The sequence below is a fragment of the Pelmatolapia mariae genome, linkage group LG14 (assembly GCF_036321145.2).
Source record: "Pelmatolapia mariae isolate MD_Pm_ZW linkage group LG14, Pm_UMD_F_2, whole genome shotgun sequence".
In the NCBI taxonomy this organism is placed as follows: Eukaryota; Metazoa; Chordata; class Actinopteri; order Cichliformes; family Cichlidae; genus Pelmatolapia; species Pelmatolapia mariae.
The window spans coordinates 17,029,794-17,044,562 of record NC_086239.1 but is presented as its reverse complement, the minus strand read 5'-3'; the positions used below and the strand labels follow the sequence as shown (position 1 = coordinate 17,044,562).

The 14,769-nt window shown below is 42.4% G+C and overlaps 2 protein-coding genes across 5 annotated transcripts in view; one reads left to right on the top strand and one right to left on the bottom strand.

The window, feature by feature from the left end:
• The first annotated feature begins 222 nt into the window (after nucleotides 1-222).
• On the top strand, nucleotides 223-5,699 carry hspa13 (heat shock protein 70 family, member 13). The gene is made up of 5 exons (XM_063493893.1): nucleotides 223-385; nucleotides 478-818; nucleotides 948-1,161; nucleotides 1,337-1,504; nucleotides 3,706-5,699. Exons 1-5 carry the CDS (start codon nucleotides 361-363, stop codon nucleotides 4,275-4,277), a joined length of 1,320 nt encoding a protein of 439 aa, XP_063349963.1. The 5' UTR covers nucleotides 223-360; the 3' UTR covers nucleotides 4,278-5,699.
• Nucleotides 5,700-6,087: 388 nt separating this feature from the next.
• Nucleotides 6,088-14,769, bottom strand: part of gdpd5b (glycerophosphodiester phosphodiesterase domain containing 5b) — a 41,713-nt gene continuing 33,031 nt past the window's right edge. Inside the window, exons 9-18 of one of the 4 annotated variants that reach the window (XR_010095512.1) lie at nucleotides 14,376-14,458; nucleotides 12,983-13,133; nucleotides 11,933-12,154; nucleotides 11,590-11,747; nucleotides 11,332-11,479; nucleotides 9,988-10,070; nucleotides 9,334-9,348; nucleotides 8,022-8,134; nucleotides 7,541-7,814; nucleotides 6,088-7,379 (exon numbers count right to left, since the gene is read on the bottom strand). Coding sequence is in view for 2 of the 4 variants with exons in the window: in XM_063493509.1 (XP_063349579.1) it covers nucleotides 7,297-7,379; nucleotides 8,022-8,134; nucleotides 9,334-9,348; nucleotides 9,988-10,070; nucleotides 11,332-11,479; nucleotides 11,590-11,747; nucleotides 11,933-12,154; nucleotides 12,983-13,133; nucleotides 14,376-14,458 (1,056 nt within the window). In the remaining 2 variants the exon portion in view is untranslated. The remainder of the gene's footprint in view (nucleotides 7,380-7,540; nucleotides 7,815-8,021; nucleotides 8,135-9,333; nucleotides 9,349-9,987; nucleotides 10,071-11,331; nucleotides 11,480-11,589; nucleotides 11,748-11,932; nucleotides 12,155-12,982; nucleotides 13,134-14,375; nucleotides 14,459-14,769) is intronic. The other 3 variants (XR_010095511.1, XM_063493509.1, XM_063493510.1) reach the window with 3 other exon arrangements.

The following is a 14,769-nucleotide window of genomic DNA, read 5'->3' as shown; positions in this document are numbered from 1 at the left end:
CTAATTAATTTAATTAGTAATCTATTAATAAAAAAAATGTTTCGCCTTTCCCTGATTGGTTAACCTCGTGCATACGTTTCAAAATGCTCCCTTTGCGGTTGACGTTGCTAGCTATATGGGATTTGTAGTACAAAGCGGCCATTTTCTGCGTTTCTGGTAGCGTTTGCGTAAACTACGTAAACTACATTACCCAGCATTCCCCACGAGTCGTGCAAAGTTGACGTGTATTTTGTTGGTGAACTGAAAATTTCCCGTTTGTCGTCATCCAGTTGTCAAAAGCCGGACACGGTTTCGACACAACTTTTAATACAATTTTTTGTGAATTTTAAGCGTCCGTTGACTTCGTAACAGCTTGTGACGATGGCCGGAGAAATCTCCATGATTGGTGAGTAGACGCATAGCCGTTTTAGGGACCTAATTCATGAGCTAATAATGGTTTGGTCCACCTGTGATGCGCGTGCTGTTACCGTCCCACAGGTTCGGTGATTCTGGCCCTGTTCTTGGCTGGTTACCTGGGTCAGCAGTACCTGCCTCCCCCAAAACCCAAGGTGATCGGCTTGGACTTGGGCACCACCTTCTGCTCCGTGGGGGTCTTCCACCCGGGCAGCGGGGAGGTGGAGGTGATAGCGGACGAAGAGGGGAGGAAGAGCATCCCTAGCGCGGTCTCTTTCACCACCACCGCGGTGCTGGCCGGACACGAAGCCGTGGACCTAGCTGACATCAACCCCCAAAACACCATCTACGATGCCAAAAGGTTCATCGGGAAGATTTTTGAGCCAGAGGTCCTAGAGAAGGAGAGCGCTAGGTACCCGTTCAAGGTGGGTCATCCTGGGCTTTTCAGCTCAGACAGGCAACCAATTTAGCCACCTTTCCTAACTATGTGTATGCAGTGATATTAGATCCGCACTTAAAAAAAAAAGCATCCTCTCATCCTTCTCTTGCCATAGGTGATAAACAACAATGGCAGTGCAGAGTTTGAGATCTACACCAACCACACCTTCACTGTTACGCCAGAGTTCATTGGCTCCAGGCTGCTGCTGAAGCTGAGGAAGATGGCCGAGCGACAGCTGGGTGTGGTGGTGCAGAAGGCCGTCATCTCAGTGCCCGCAGAGTTTGATGAGAGGCAGAGGAACTACACAGCGAGGGCCGCTAACCTCGCTGGTCAGTTTACTAATGAGTCTCAAGACTGCACATAATTCAACTGGGTTTACAGAGAGCTTTACCCAGTCTTTGAATCCATTACAGCTCTTCTTCTCAGGCATCATTAAAAACAACTCGTACCCCACATTAATCTTATAAGTGTGTGCACGCTAACTCTTCCTTCGCTGTCTTCCAGGCTTGGAGGTCTTACGTGTGATCAATGAGCCCACGGCTGCAGCAATGGCCTACGGCCTGCACAAGGTGGACGTGTTTAACGTGCTGGTGGTGGACTTGGGAGGAGGGACTTTGGATGTGTCTTTACTCAACAAACAGGGAGGCATGTTCCTCACTAGGGCAATGGCAGGTAATGTGCTTCACAGCTCCAGAAATAAAAGTTGGGTATAGTTGTAATAAAGTTGCGATAGACTAGCGACCCTTTCCAGGGTGTACCCTGCCTCTCGCTCGGTGGCAGCTGGGGTAAACCCCACCATTCCTGACTGTAAAATATAATTTTAAAACATCATGGTAACAAACAAGCAACATTACATGCTTCTATGTACTCTAGAACCTTTTTTTATGTTTGTCACACTTAAATGTTTCTGATCATTTCATTTATTTATTTATTTCACACTTGGTTCATCAGTTTCAACAGTCATCAAACAAATGTAAATATTAGACAAAGATGAGACAAGTAAACAAAAAATGCAGTTTCTAAATGAAGGTGTTTGTTATTAAGGAGGAAAAAAATACAAACCTACTTGGACCTGTGTGTAAAAGTGATTCCACCCTAACCTAATAACTGGTTGGGACAGCCTTAGCAGCAACAACTGCAATTAAGCGTCTTTTACAGCGCTGCGGAGGAATTTTGACCCACTCATCTTTGCAGAATTGTTGTAATTCAGCCACATTGGTGGGTTTTTGAGCATGAACCGTCTTTTTAAGATCGTGCCACAGCATCTCAATCAGATTCAGGTCAGGACTTTGACTAGGCCACTCCAAAGTCTTCATTTTGTTTTTCTTAAGCCATTCAGAAGTGGACTTGTTGGTGTGATTTGAATCATTGTCTTGCTGCAGAACCCAAGCATGTTTCAGTTTGAGGTCATGAACAGGTGGCTGGACAGGATGCAAGTCTACCAGGCTTCTAAGGCAGCAAAACAGTCCCAGACCATCAAACTACCACCAGCATATTTTACTGTTGGCGTTATGTTCCTTTTCTGAAATTCTGTGTTACTTTTACATCAGATGTAATGGGACACACACCCTTCAAAAAGTTCAGCTTTTGTCTTGTTAGTCCACAGAGTATTTTTCCAAAAGTCTTGGGGATCATCAAGATGTTTTCTGACAAAACTGCGACGAGTCTTTTTTTCTTTTGCTCAGCAGTGGTCTTCGTCTTTGAAATATGCCTTGCATGCTAAATGACCTCATGTTTGTGTGTTTATTTTTAAAAAGCTGCATAGCTGCTGCTCTTCTGACTACCAAATAAGTGACTACTCCATCTTGTGGTTCAAAGTGGTGTTATGTAAGATTACAGGAGTACTGTCTCACTGTTGTTGTGGTGTCACCTCAGAGAAACGTTACGCTAAGGGTGGGGTGGGGGGGATGGGGCATCGATACAGCATAGTATTGCGATATTTTGTATGGCGACATTGTATTGATACAGGGACAACCGTATTCAACATTTTATTAAATAAATGAAAAGAATTTGGGAACACTGTGAACAAGAGGGCTCACCTCATGCACTCCTGAGATGATGTTAGCCAAGTAAACTTACATGAAGTCCACTCGAATGTGTTAAAAACTATCCAACTAGCTTTGACAAATCTACCTACTTGTTCAAAGCAAGTTAATAGCTCAGCCACTCAATTAAAAATAGGACAGCAACTTGTTTATGTCTACAAAGAAATTGGTGGCTGCCTAGTGATTGTATTGAATATTTTCGCATCTACAACATATTATAACTTGTGGCGACTACGTTGTTGGGTTTTGCACATTCCTGACCACTTTTGAACAGAAGGTAGTTGCACAGGTTGTCTGATAGGAGGCAACCTTTCTGCAAAACAGTTGCAGTCTGACTTGGACGGACTGCAATCACTTTGAGAATGTCAAAGGTTTGCAAATAATTGTATAATTATCACACTGGTGATGGCAAGCTACATTGTAGCCACAGCCACCCTGGGACGCACTGACAGAGGCGAGGCTGCCAGACACTGGCGCCACCGGGCCCTCTGACCACCACCAGTAGGCAACGGGTGAAATGTCTTGCCCAAGGACACAACAACCGAGACTGTCTGAGCCGGGGCTGGAACCGGCAACCTTCCGATTACAAGGCAAACTCCCAACTCTTGAGCCACGATCGCCCTTGCAATTAAGTTATGCTTCCTACTGGCAACCACGTGATACTCAAAAATCCCATCTGTTTCAATCATTACTGGTGAATGGCTGCAGAATGAAAGCACTTACTCTTATTAATATACTCTGTATTGTGACAGTGTTGTATTGTGTATACTGTACCTCTATACTAGCAGTCTATAATGTTAAAGGGCTCTTTTGTTTGTTTGCTTTCAGGCAATAATAAGTTGGGAGGTCAGGACTTCAGCCAGAGGTTGCTCCAGTACACAACAGAGCGAGTCCGGCAGGAGTTTGGAGTCCCACCCACCCTTAAGGAGGACATCCACCATCTCCGGCAGGCTGTAGAAGCTGCCAAGCTCAACCTGACCCTCCAACCTAGCGTAACCATCCGGGTGCCCCTGCACCTTCGCACTCTCGACAGCTTAGACAGCTCCACTCCGCCTCCAGTTCTCTTCCAGGCCGTAATCACTCGCACGCTTTTCGAGGAGCTCAATGAGGACCTCTTCCAGAAGATTCTGGCACCGGTGGAGACCGTGTTAGCTGAGGGTCACTTGGACAAGGGGGAGGTGGATGAGATCGTTTTGGTTGGAGGCTCCACCAGGATCCCGCGAATTAGGAGGCTAATAAGTGAGTACTTTGGAAAGGAGCCCAACACATCAGTGGACCCTGACCTGGCTGTGGTCACTGGCGTGGCCATACAGGCCGGCATCATGGGCGGCTCCTGGCCTTTACAAGTCAGTGCCATAGAAATACCCAACAAACATCTGCGCAAGACGAACTTCAGCTAATCAATGTTCCAGTGTTTTATTAGTATTTCATGCTTCTTTAATGCGCTTCTTTAACATCTGCTGATGGGAGGAGAAAAAAAAACACACAAAAAACCCGTCACCGAAAAGCTTACGATGCACACGGTCCTTCTGCTCGGTTGTGGAAATCGGTGCTGACATCAGAGAAAGCAGACGGTGTACTGAAACAGCATTCCTCTACAGCGACTTGTAACATCAGAGGTGAACCGTCTGGTTTCACATTCTGAGTGACAGCTGCTTTTGTTGTGCGCCAACTTGCAGTAAGACAGCACGACAGTGTCTCTGTCACGTATCTGCTGCCCCGTTCAGCTTCAGCAGTTGATGCTTAGTGGCATCAGATACTTAACTTGTGTTCAATTCAGGGAACAGCCACACCTTTAGAAAACATCAAGACTAGCCAGTACTGCTCTAGCTATTTATTTATTTATGTGTTAATTGTGTGGGTCTGATTGTGTTCGTGTGAGAGAGACAATGCGTGTAGGTGTTTAGTTGACCTTTAATTTGAGTTCTTAATTATGCACATGCCTTTCAAAAGGAGCTGCTACATTGTTTGACCTGCTCCCTCAGAGGCTTTCGTCCTGCTCATAATTTTGTAGAAGTCACAGCAACTAAGTGAGACCAGTTAAAATGTGTCCATATGCTTTTAAAACACTCATAAATGTAGTGTGACTGTGAGGTGCAGAGTTCAGTCAACAGATGAAGGTACGTGCTGTAGAAAGCCTTCGTTTTTTTTTTTTTGTTTGTTTTTTTACAGTACTGTAAATCATTAGCATCGTGAGTAAAATCCACATAAGGTTATTTGCCTTTAAAAGGGACTGAAGAAACGTGCTCAGTGTTGCACTTTAAGGACTCCACATGTTGACCAATGAGACTTTTTTGTGCAATAGAGCTGCTTTATTTAAATATTTGGGAGGACGGACTGCTTTTGCTGCTGTAGTTCAAGATGAGGACGACCAAAGCGTCACTCATCGGTGCCTTGTGTGTTTGATGCTGAGAAATGTGTTCCTGTCACATTTGGATATTTAAAAACGTGTTTGAACGAGATACAAGAGTGGAGAAAAATTTTTGGTGTATATCCAATGTGGAAGTTCATCTCTGGAAAACAAACAGAAAAGCCGCTCTGATAGTTTTACTTTATTTCAACCAAGAATTCAGTGTGCCCACATTCCTTTGAAGTATCGCAAACTCTGTTCCCCCCCCCTGTTGTAATTCATAAATAGGTGTATTCACACCTGCTTTTGTATTTCACATTTTGATGTGTTAGAGCCTCCAGTAAAGATACTGTATGAATCATTTCAATTCCTAACAGGAATAATACCAGGATCTATTTTTATATTGCAACTTTCATCAAGTTTAAGTGTATTTGCCTGAAAATGTCAACAGTCTGCTTTTTGACCTATTAAAAATGAGTTTCCTTCTTCTTCACCGTCCTTTCCTTTTGAAAAGTCAAATTTTTTTCAGTTTTGTATTTATGACTGTCGGGTGCTGGGGTGGGGTGATGCAGATGAAGCTCATGTACTAATCTGAATTTTATCTGAGGCCTCTAATAGAAGGCGGAGAAGTTAAGAGAGGAGATGAGTGAAGCTGTAATACCTCCCATTAAGAACATAAATACATTTAAGCTCTGACCTACATAGTTTCACTTGTGCCAAGTGACTATTACCAGATAACTTAAATAACCCTTTTTAAGATCTTAATGAGGACACTGCACCCTTCTGAGAATTATTGAACCCACACGCTTTACACTTATCCAGACAAACATGATTTCAAAAGCTGTGCAAGAGAAAAGGGAAAAAAAACCCCAAAACACTTTGTTTTATTTCATTCCTTAAGACTTTAATTTAGAGTTTATAACATTTGCTTCTGAGGCACAGTAATACCCAACATAAGAAAACACAAAAAGGTAATCCATCTCTTGACCTGTTCTGATAACAGTCGTATCCCTTAGATTAACTTGCAGCTTCATTTTCACATTTGGCGCCCACTTCATCTACCTCACAGCGGTCAGTTTCACACCAGCAACCAAGCTTTAGATGCATTTTGTTCATCTGCACTGAAATACCACAAGACTTGACTGCTGTACTTGAACTCGAAGGCTGTACAGGAAGTGAAATCTAATAGGACCAGACTATTGCTAAACTGTCACGTAAGTTCAGATGCCTTTGTGGGCTAGAGCATCTCACGCATTAGTCACCTTTTACATACAATTACACACTCAGCACTGCACACATTTATATACCCAGTCAGAAAACACACAATACACATTAAAAATGTACATTCACCATTTACCATAAAAACAGGAGCACAAGTCTTCATCCCCCCCCGGACCATTTAAACCAGTTGTACTGGGAGCACAGCTCACATGAGTCAGTAGAAGGGATACTTAGAGTTACATGCATTGGTAGGACAGGAGGGCTCTGAGCCTCTAACAAAATAATTCTCTTACATACACCATGTGAGTTTGTCACCTGGAGGAGAAGGCAGGACTTCTGTAAACAGTTTGAGTTTTTTTTTCCTTTTCTATTTAAATATAAACATTACTGTTGGTAAGTTTACTATAAACTACAGCATAGTGCTGCCAGGAGGCAGGATACAATGGGCTGTAAGCTATTAGCCCCATGCTGCGATAAAGCCACGATAAAAAAAAAAATTCATCTGAAGAATATCTGATGGCGCTTAAAAGAATGAACTGCTTTGGGAAATTAGCTCGAAAGAAATAAAGAAAGTTGATCTTTGTAAAGAAACAGGCCATGGGAACTCAGAGGAACATTTGGAAGTGAGAGGAGGAGGAGACAACAAAATTCAATCAGTACAAAGTGCTCTTTGATATTGTACAACATGTGTGAGGGGGAGGAAAAATAGTACTATTTACAGAGTATACACAAGGATACTGCAGTCTGCCGGTTAATCGGGGCAGCAGAGGCAGAGAGACACTTTTACACTGATAAAGTGGAATGACGGGATCACTGAGTAGTGTTGTTTTCATCCTGTGAGGCCAAGATCACTGGCTGATGCCCTGATTGGCGTAGTAGTCGTAGCTGTCTCCATAGAGCTCCTCGGCACTGCCAACTCCATTCCTCACCTCTGGAGGGCGCCAAAGGACAAGAAACAAAACAATTTGTATCAATGATACATTTCCAGCTCTTTCTGACCTCATCTCATTTACACAAACACCTTTCCCCAGCAGGTTAACAACACTAAAGGATTGGAAAAATGATAAAGAACCACAAACAGCTGGCACTTACATCACTCACCTTTGACCTCCAGTACCAAGGGCTGTCTACACAGACTGGGGCATGATTTTCCCCTGGCAGGATTTTGGGGAGGACAGATGTGTGAAGGGATGGATGGATGCAGGTATGATGATGAGGAAAAAGGGCAAAGTAGGCAGAGAGGTGGAAGGTAACAAGGGATGCAACGGATGAAGGGAACAAAGGAAGAAGTCACTGCTTGTGAAGGATGAAAAGGTGCTGAACATCACACGGAGGATGTAGGAGGGAGGCTGTTACTGGGGCTGACCTTCAACATGGAAGAGAGGAAGAGGAGGACCAAGAAGATTTACAGACACTCAGATGCATGCTGGGATGGACTGACATGCTATTTGGGCACCTGAAGTCTAAAAAACAGGTTGCTGAGGTTCAAGAGCCCAAATTAATGAAAAATAAATAAATAAATAAAGACTGGTAAATAATTCAATTTTTCTTTATTTCATTGCACGGGCCTTACCAGAGAAAATAAGTTTCTCCTTCATGACGTTGATGTCTCCACTGGACCTCCTGACCGCAGCATTCAGCATGATCTGTTCAGGGTTGTAGCTGCGCATACCGCTCATCCGATACCTGCAGTGTTTGCACAGGCTGGATCAGAAATCACCACGAGGACATCCCTAAAGACAGCTGCACTGGATTACAGCCTGGACATTTCAAATTGTAATAAGCAACCTGGTCTGTGTGCATGCCTCACTCTGTTAAAATGTACAGATTGGAACAAATTATGTTCAGGAATTGTTTGTTTGATACTTCACGTGCTATGATGCAACATCCAACCGATGTCGGTCATGTGTATCAAGTATGGCGTTCAATTTGGGAGAAAAAAACAAAACAAACGAACAAAAAACAACACAGACTTCTCATAGTGTGTATACATGTATGTATAGGTACTGATCGGGTTTAATTGTGAGTAATAAGGTAAAAGCATCACCCCTTTATCTTTGGAAACACTTGAAGGTATTTCATTAAAGGTGTGCATTTTGCTGGCAAAATTATCATTTAATTAATGAGTCAATATTCACTGCTCTACTGTTCTCTTAAAATATACCGTCACTCATAGAAAAACAAAACAATGTTTCGTTAACAATTAAAAAACATATAAAATATTTTCTTATACAAGCTGTTTAGCACTGTTTTGTCTTTGCTAGATTATCGTTCCTGACAGGCCACTGATTTCATTTCCTGCCTGCCACAACTTCATCCTCGTTTTAATGAAAACAGCCCCGATTTCAATTCAATTAAGTTGGAAGCATTAGTCACAATGAACTGTGACTAATGCACAGAAGCATTTAGAGACACAAACACAAACAAGCCAGGATTCAGAAAGCCAATCCTGAGGCCTTTCCCGGATGAATCGAGAGCTCCAATTCATTTTGGACATTTAGTCGTTAACTTATTAAGACTGATGAGACATTTAAACTCTCACTGTGGACTATTTTTTGTGCTGTGTGGGTAGATTACATTTCATTTGTTTAGCAGAGGAGAATGAGGATGAGAAGTCGTCGCTGTCATAGAGGAAAGCAGCAGCAGTGCAATACATCCATTCAGGTGAGACAGAGAAGAAGGTGAGAATAAATATAGGAAATGGAACTAAGGTGGAGAGAAAAAAATCTGGATGAGATGGATGATGTAGTAACAGCAAAAAAACAAAAACAAAAAAAAAAGAGGAAATCAACAATGCATCAAAGGAATGATGGGTAAAGATTATGAAAGATAGGAAGGTGGTGAAAGGAAAAAAGACTTTGGGTCAGGAGAGGCGACCCAGTTACCTGATCATGTGATAGCTGAGAGAAGATGCCAGAATGCAGCAGGAGGAGGAGGAGGAAGAAGAGCATGCACGTCAGGCAGAAGAGAAAGGACAAAAGAAGGCGGGAGACAAGAGATCAGTTTAGAAGCCAGCAGAAGCTATTGAATAGCTCCAATAATCAGAGCAGACTCATTTTGGACCCTTATTGTGGAATAGATTAATAAATAAATCAATGCCCTTGGTGCCAGTGATGACAGGAGGACAGGCCATCTGTCTCTGGGGTCATCAGAGAAACAAACAAACAGCACTTTTAACACAGCAGAAACGCAGGGCAGGGAGTGTGAAGGGCTTAGCAAAGCGAAAACACATTTATATAAAAACATACACCCTTCTCCGGCCTGGGACACAACAGAAATACACATGACGGCTTATAATGCCACAAAACAAAATGTGTTTTAAAGGGATTCTCATTTGATTAAAAAACAGCATCATTATGTATGAGCTGCTGATGTGTTCCAGACAGGGAGATGTCTACTGAGTAAATGTGTTTGTCAATTAGCAGTAATGAGTGTATTTAAGTGTGAAAGAGTAATAACACACCTGCAGAAAAATAGAGGAACATTAGCTGTTGTATAAGAGCTCGCTTTAATGATCTGACTGCTGTGTGTGTACTTACTTTTGGAAAATGAATATGCCTATGACTACAGCGAAGGAGATGAGGTCTGCGGACACCCACGCCAGGCAGTACTCATTTGGTCTCTGGAAGCACACACGCACACACACATGCACACACACACACAGTCATGATAGATCTGAGTTTTGTCTTGAAGTCATTTACAGCAGGATCCATCACAGGGTGGCGCTATATGCCAAAGAATACAGTTAATTTCAGCTGAATTGTGCTGAACTGTTTTTTTCTGAATAAACCCACTAGCAGTTTTTTTAAACAAACACTGACACTGTCAACATTATCATTTACTACAAACCTAAATGCAAATCTCTACTTCCTTCCCCATTACCTTCTGTTGGTCTTAATGACAACTCATAACATATTTGAGAGGATATTTTTCACAGTTGGGTTTAACAGACAGCACCGCAGATGCTACGAAAGCCTAAACTGTCCCTGAGCCGTAGCAGTGAGCTGGAGGTCATGTCCACATGTTGTCATGCAGAGTTCCCGTATGGTGCCACAGATGGGGGGAGCGGTTTGGCGCGCTGCACATATGAGGGCGAGTGGAAGGATAGCAGAGAGGCTACCCATGTTGAGAAGTTTCAACAGGAAGACTGAACTAGAAAAGAATGACACTACAGCAAACAGGAGTTCAGTTCAAAGCTAGGCTCTCCTTTTGATATCAATCAGTAAAATCTAATTTAGTCAAAGAGAGGATGAAGCTGAAGGAGAGGGAGGTTAAAGAGGGCCCTCGCAGCCTTTACAATAAGCATGTATCTAGTAGCTCCCTTAATTAGGTCCAAATTAAATTAAGATACAGGTGGGCTCCACTCGAGCTGTAGTAGCATCTTAAGGACCACTGATTGAAGCAGGATAGAGCCGAGCTAATCAGCGATTGCTATAACTGAGGCTCTGAATACAATTTTATTTAATTTTTATTTGTTTGGCACCAATTAAAAACAGGTAAAGAGCCTTTAATATTAGAGAGAAACCCCAGCGATCAGACATGAGTAAAAGTAAGAATTTTAAACAGTAAGAGATCTACATGATGCCTGCTGGTTGGAAGAAGAGGCTAATACTTACAGTTAATAAATGGGATGTGTCATTCTCTTTGATTTTCTATAAATTAATAAAACACCTGCTGAATACACATATTTTAAGACAGGTCTGCAACAAGATTTGGAGAGCAGAAAAGGTCTGAAAAAATCTCAATGCAGAAAAGGAGCAAGTGGGGGGGAAAAAAAGGAAATCATTCAAATAGAAGATCAGCCAAAGATCAACTTAACTTAAAAACAAAATGTGAATCCAAAAGAGTTATATAAAACTATACTGTGTGTGATGAGTCCTTACCATTAACCAGATGGGGTAAGGCACCTTTAGGAGGACATGCGGGGCCTCTGAGGAGACTGATGACACCCCGCTGCACCAGAGCACAGAGTACAGCCAGGGCTCGTTGACTGTGTAGAGGGTGAGATTGATGTGGGCCTCGGAGAAGTTCCTGGGAAAAAAGGGGGAGAAAAAAAAAAAGGAAAACATTCAGGCACTTATAAATCTTTGTGCTGAAGCTGCAGACTGATAACACAACATCAGGGTTGTGTGTCTTCCTACCTGATTTCCTCTCTACTGACTTGGTTGTATCTGAGCAGCAGGCTGCTGATGCCGGACTGCTCCAGAACTTGAGGGCTCCGTTTCACCACTGAGGTCTGGATCAGATCAGGTGCTAGCAGTCTCACCTGGGTTCTATTGTCATCAGGCGTCCACATCACCTGGACACGGCACAGGTGATGTGTTACAGTTACAGCTCTGAAACTCTATCACCAACACAACTATTTTTATAGGATTTGCATTTGAACTCATTCATTTTGCATGTAGCATGCAAACAAAGAAACACCGGACATCACGCAGTGAAAAAGAGCAAACACACACTGCCATTTAATCCCTATATAATTACCAGGCTTTGAGGAACCCCAGATTGCTGCACAGCTTGTAGTGTATCATTGATCCAGCTGTCGTAGCAGGGGTGCTTGGGAGGAGGTCTACGCAGCCTGAAAACCACCGTGCTGTTGTGATATGAGGCTAGTTTTAGAAGCTGCTCCAGGCTGCACACGGTCTGGTTGGCGATCCGTTCCTTCTCACGTTGAAGCAGTGTGTGCACGGTCCAGAAGGGGTCATCCTGAAACATCACACACACAAAAAAAGAAAAAAAAAAGTGATCATCAGCTTTACAGTTTAAATGAAAGAAAAATACAGGTTACAATACAGCTTTATAACACTTTTATCAACATAAAAACTCAAAAGATCATTCAGTACATCGTTGGAGGACGCCACATTTCTCACTTCACTGCTTACTCCCTTTGGAGAAGATACTGAGAAGATTCTTTTACTCTATGATAAGATGCCATTTCACTTTTTTTGACTAGAAAACGCTTCATTTCTGCCTTTTATATATTGTGGAATATATATACACTACAGATTAGGTGATGAAAAATCATTGTTAAAATTACATGGAGTGGTGGTACGGCTTTTCTTAGAAATGCAATATCCATCCACACAGTGTGCACACATGTAGTGTAAACACAAGAGGGGAAAGTAATGAAGATTCAAACAAATACAGACAGCCACATCTGAGTCTTTGCACATCATGGTCTCATCTCATAAGATCTAAGCTAAAGAAGGAAACATTTTAAAGCAACAAACCTGCACTTTTAGACATGGACAGATTAATGGAAAAGCAGTCCTCGAGTGATGGCTGTTTCATGTACGAGGATGACAGTGAAACAATGCACTCATCGCACCGCAGCTCCCAGTAAAGTTTCAGTGGGTGTTAACATTTTGATGAAAGCCAACGACATCATGAATGATCAATGTGCGATGTCGTATAATACTTATGGCTCACTGGGATAATGGCTTTTGTTGCACATCAGTGCATCCCGGCACGCTAAAGCTAAGACTGCTTTAAAATAATTCACAGATGTAGTCCTTATTAGAAACCAAAAACTACCTTGAGGAACCAACGTCCAGCGTTGAGCTGCTGCAGATCCGTCCAATTGAAAAGTGAGGCTTCGTCCATCTGTCTATCTGGAAAAACCTTCTCTACATCTGTGGTCCTTCGCAGGGTAAAGTCACGCATCAGGAAAGGAACACCATCCATGCTAGCAAACAAAAGAGTCAAGAAGTAATTAATATTTGCAGCTGATGTGTAGGAGAGAGATGAAGGTTCCAAAAATAGCAGAGAAGAGATAAGAACTGAAATCATACCAAAAAAGGAAAATGCTGCTGCTGACCAATATGGGAATAAAAAATAAAAAAACCCTGAGCTCACATCAAGATCGTTTCCAGGAAAAGACAAAAGGAGAAAGCCCTTCCATTCTCTGTATTTGTCATTCAAATACTAATCGGAAAAACAAACTAAGCATTTGACTAACAAATATTCTGCTAACACATATAGGTGGGTGTTTGTCTGTGTTTGAACTGTTAGTTTCCAAAACATCATCATCATCATCATCATGCGTGGGAAAAAAAATAAAATAAATAAAAATCATGTTATATAGTATGAATGCGTGCACACATGAGCATTTGTCTCCAGTCTGCTTCAGGAGTGGAGTCTCTTTGTGGATCTGGCTGTCATCAGGTCTAATTACTCAGCACCGTTAGGAGCCCACCTGTCAGCAGCCTGAACATCACACACCCATTCACCTCTCTCAGGACTGTACAGTGAACACACACACAAACATAAACAGACTGCACCAAGATTGCTGCAAAAACATCTAATCAAATTAGGATGCACTGACGGTCTTAAAACACTCTGCACTATGAAATGTAGCTCTAAAACACAAACACACACTTTGTGGCCGGCATCACTCTCCACCTCCACACAATCACTCATCCTCCATAGCCGTACATGCATGAGTAGACATGGGCACCCACTATTCATCATATAGCACGGCCACTGGAGTATCCACCCACCCAATTTCCTGCCTTCCTCCAAGTGTGCCTCTCTGAGCTCAGCCCGTCTTCATTTATTATGTTGGTAAAATCATGCAGGAATTGATAACTACGGACTGCGACTATACTTAACAGCGGTACATTCAATGCATAATGCCTAAGATTGTCCTTTTGGCATTTGGAGTACACAATAATAATTAAAAAAACAAAAAAACAAAATCCCAAGCAGGTCTAAATGTGATATGTGGTCCTGTGTGACGTTAGTCCTGAACTGATTGAGAAATTTTTGAAAAGCCAGTGATTGTGATAATCTATGAAACCCAGTGTGTGTGTGTGTGTGTGTGTGTGTGTGTGTGTGTGTGGGGGGGGGGGGGGGGGGGGGGGGGGGTGTACTAAACCTTTTATTTGCTTTGCTTTATCATTCTCTTGTATTGATTGTGTGTGCGTACCTGATAGCCACGTCAGCCTCCAACCCAGTGACGTTCATCTGCAGCGCTCGCTGGAAGGACCAAATTGTGTTCTCTGGAGCAAGCTACAAACACACACACAGTAAAGGACAAGCACAGAATTTTTTTTATTTATTATTTTTGTTTAAACACATAGCCCCGTAACAATGACCCAACTTCTGACTTTTCTGAAGTTGGAGCTACATCTCTTGATAAGAAAATGACACAGAGAACAAGTTTTTACATGTATTTATAAAGCTTTCACACTCTGTCCTGTTCACAAAAAAATACACACTCTGTCCTCTGAACACAAAGGATTGTGTGTAATGAAAAAAGTCACAGCTGCAGCTTGCCCTTTAACTCTTCTGGTCGAGGGTATGATCAATACCATACCATC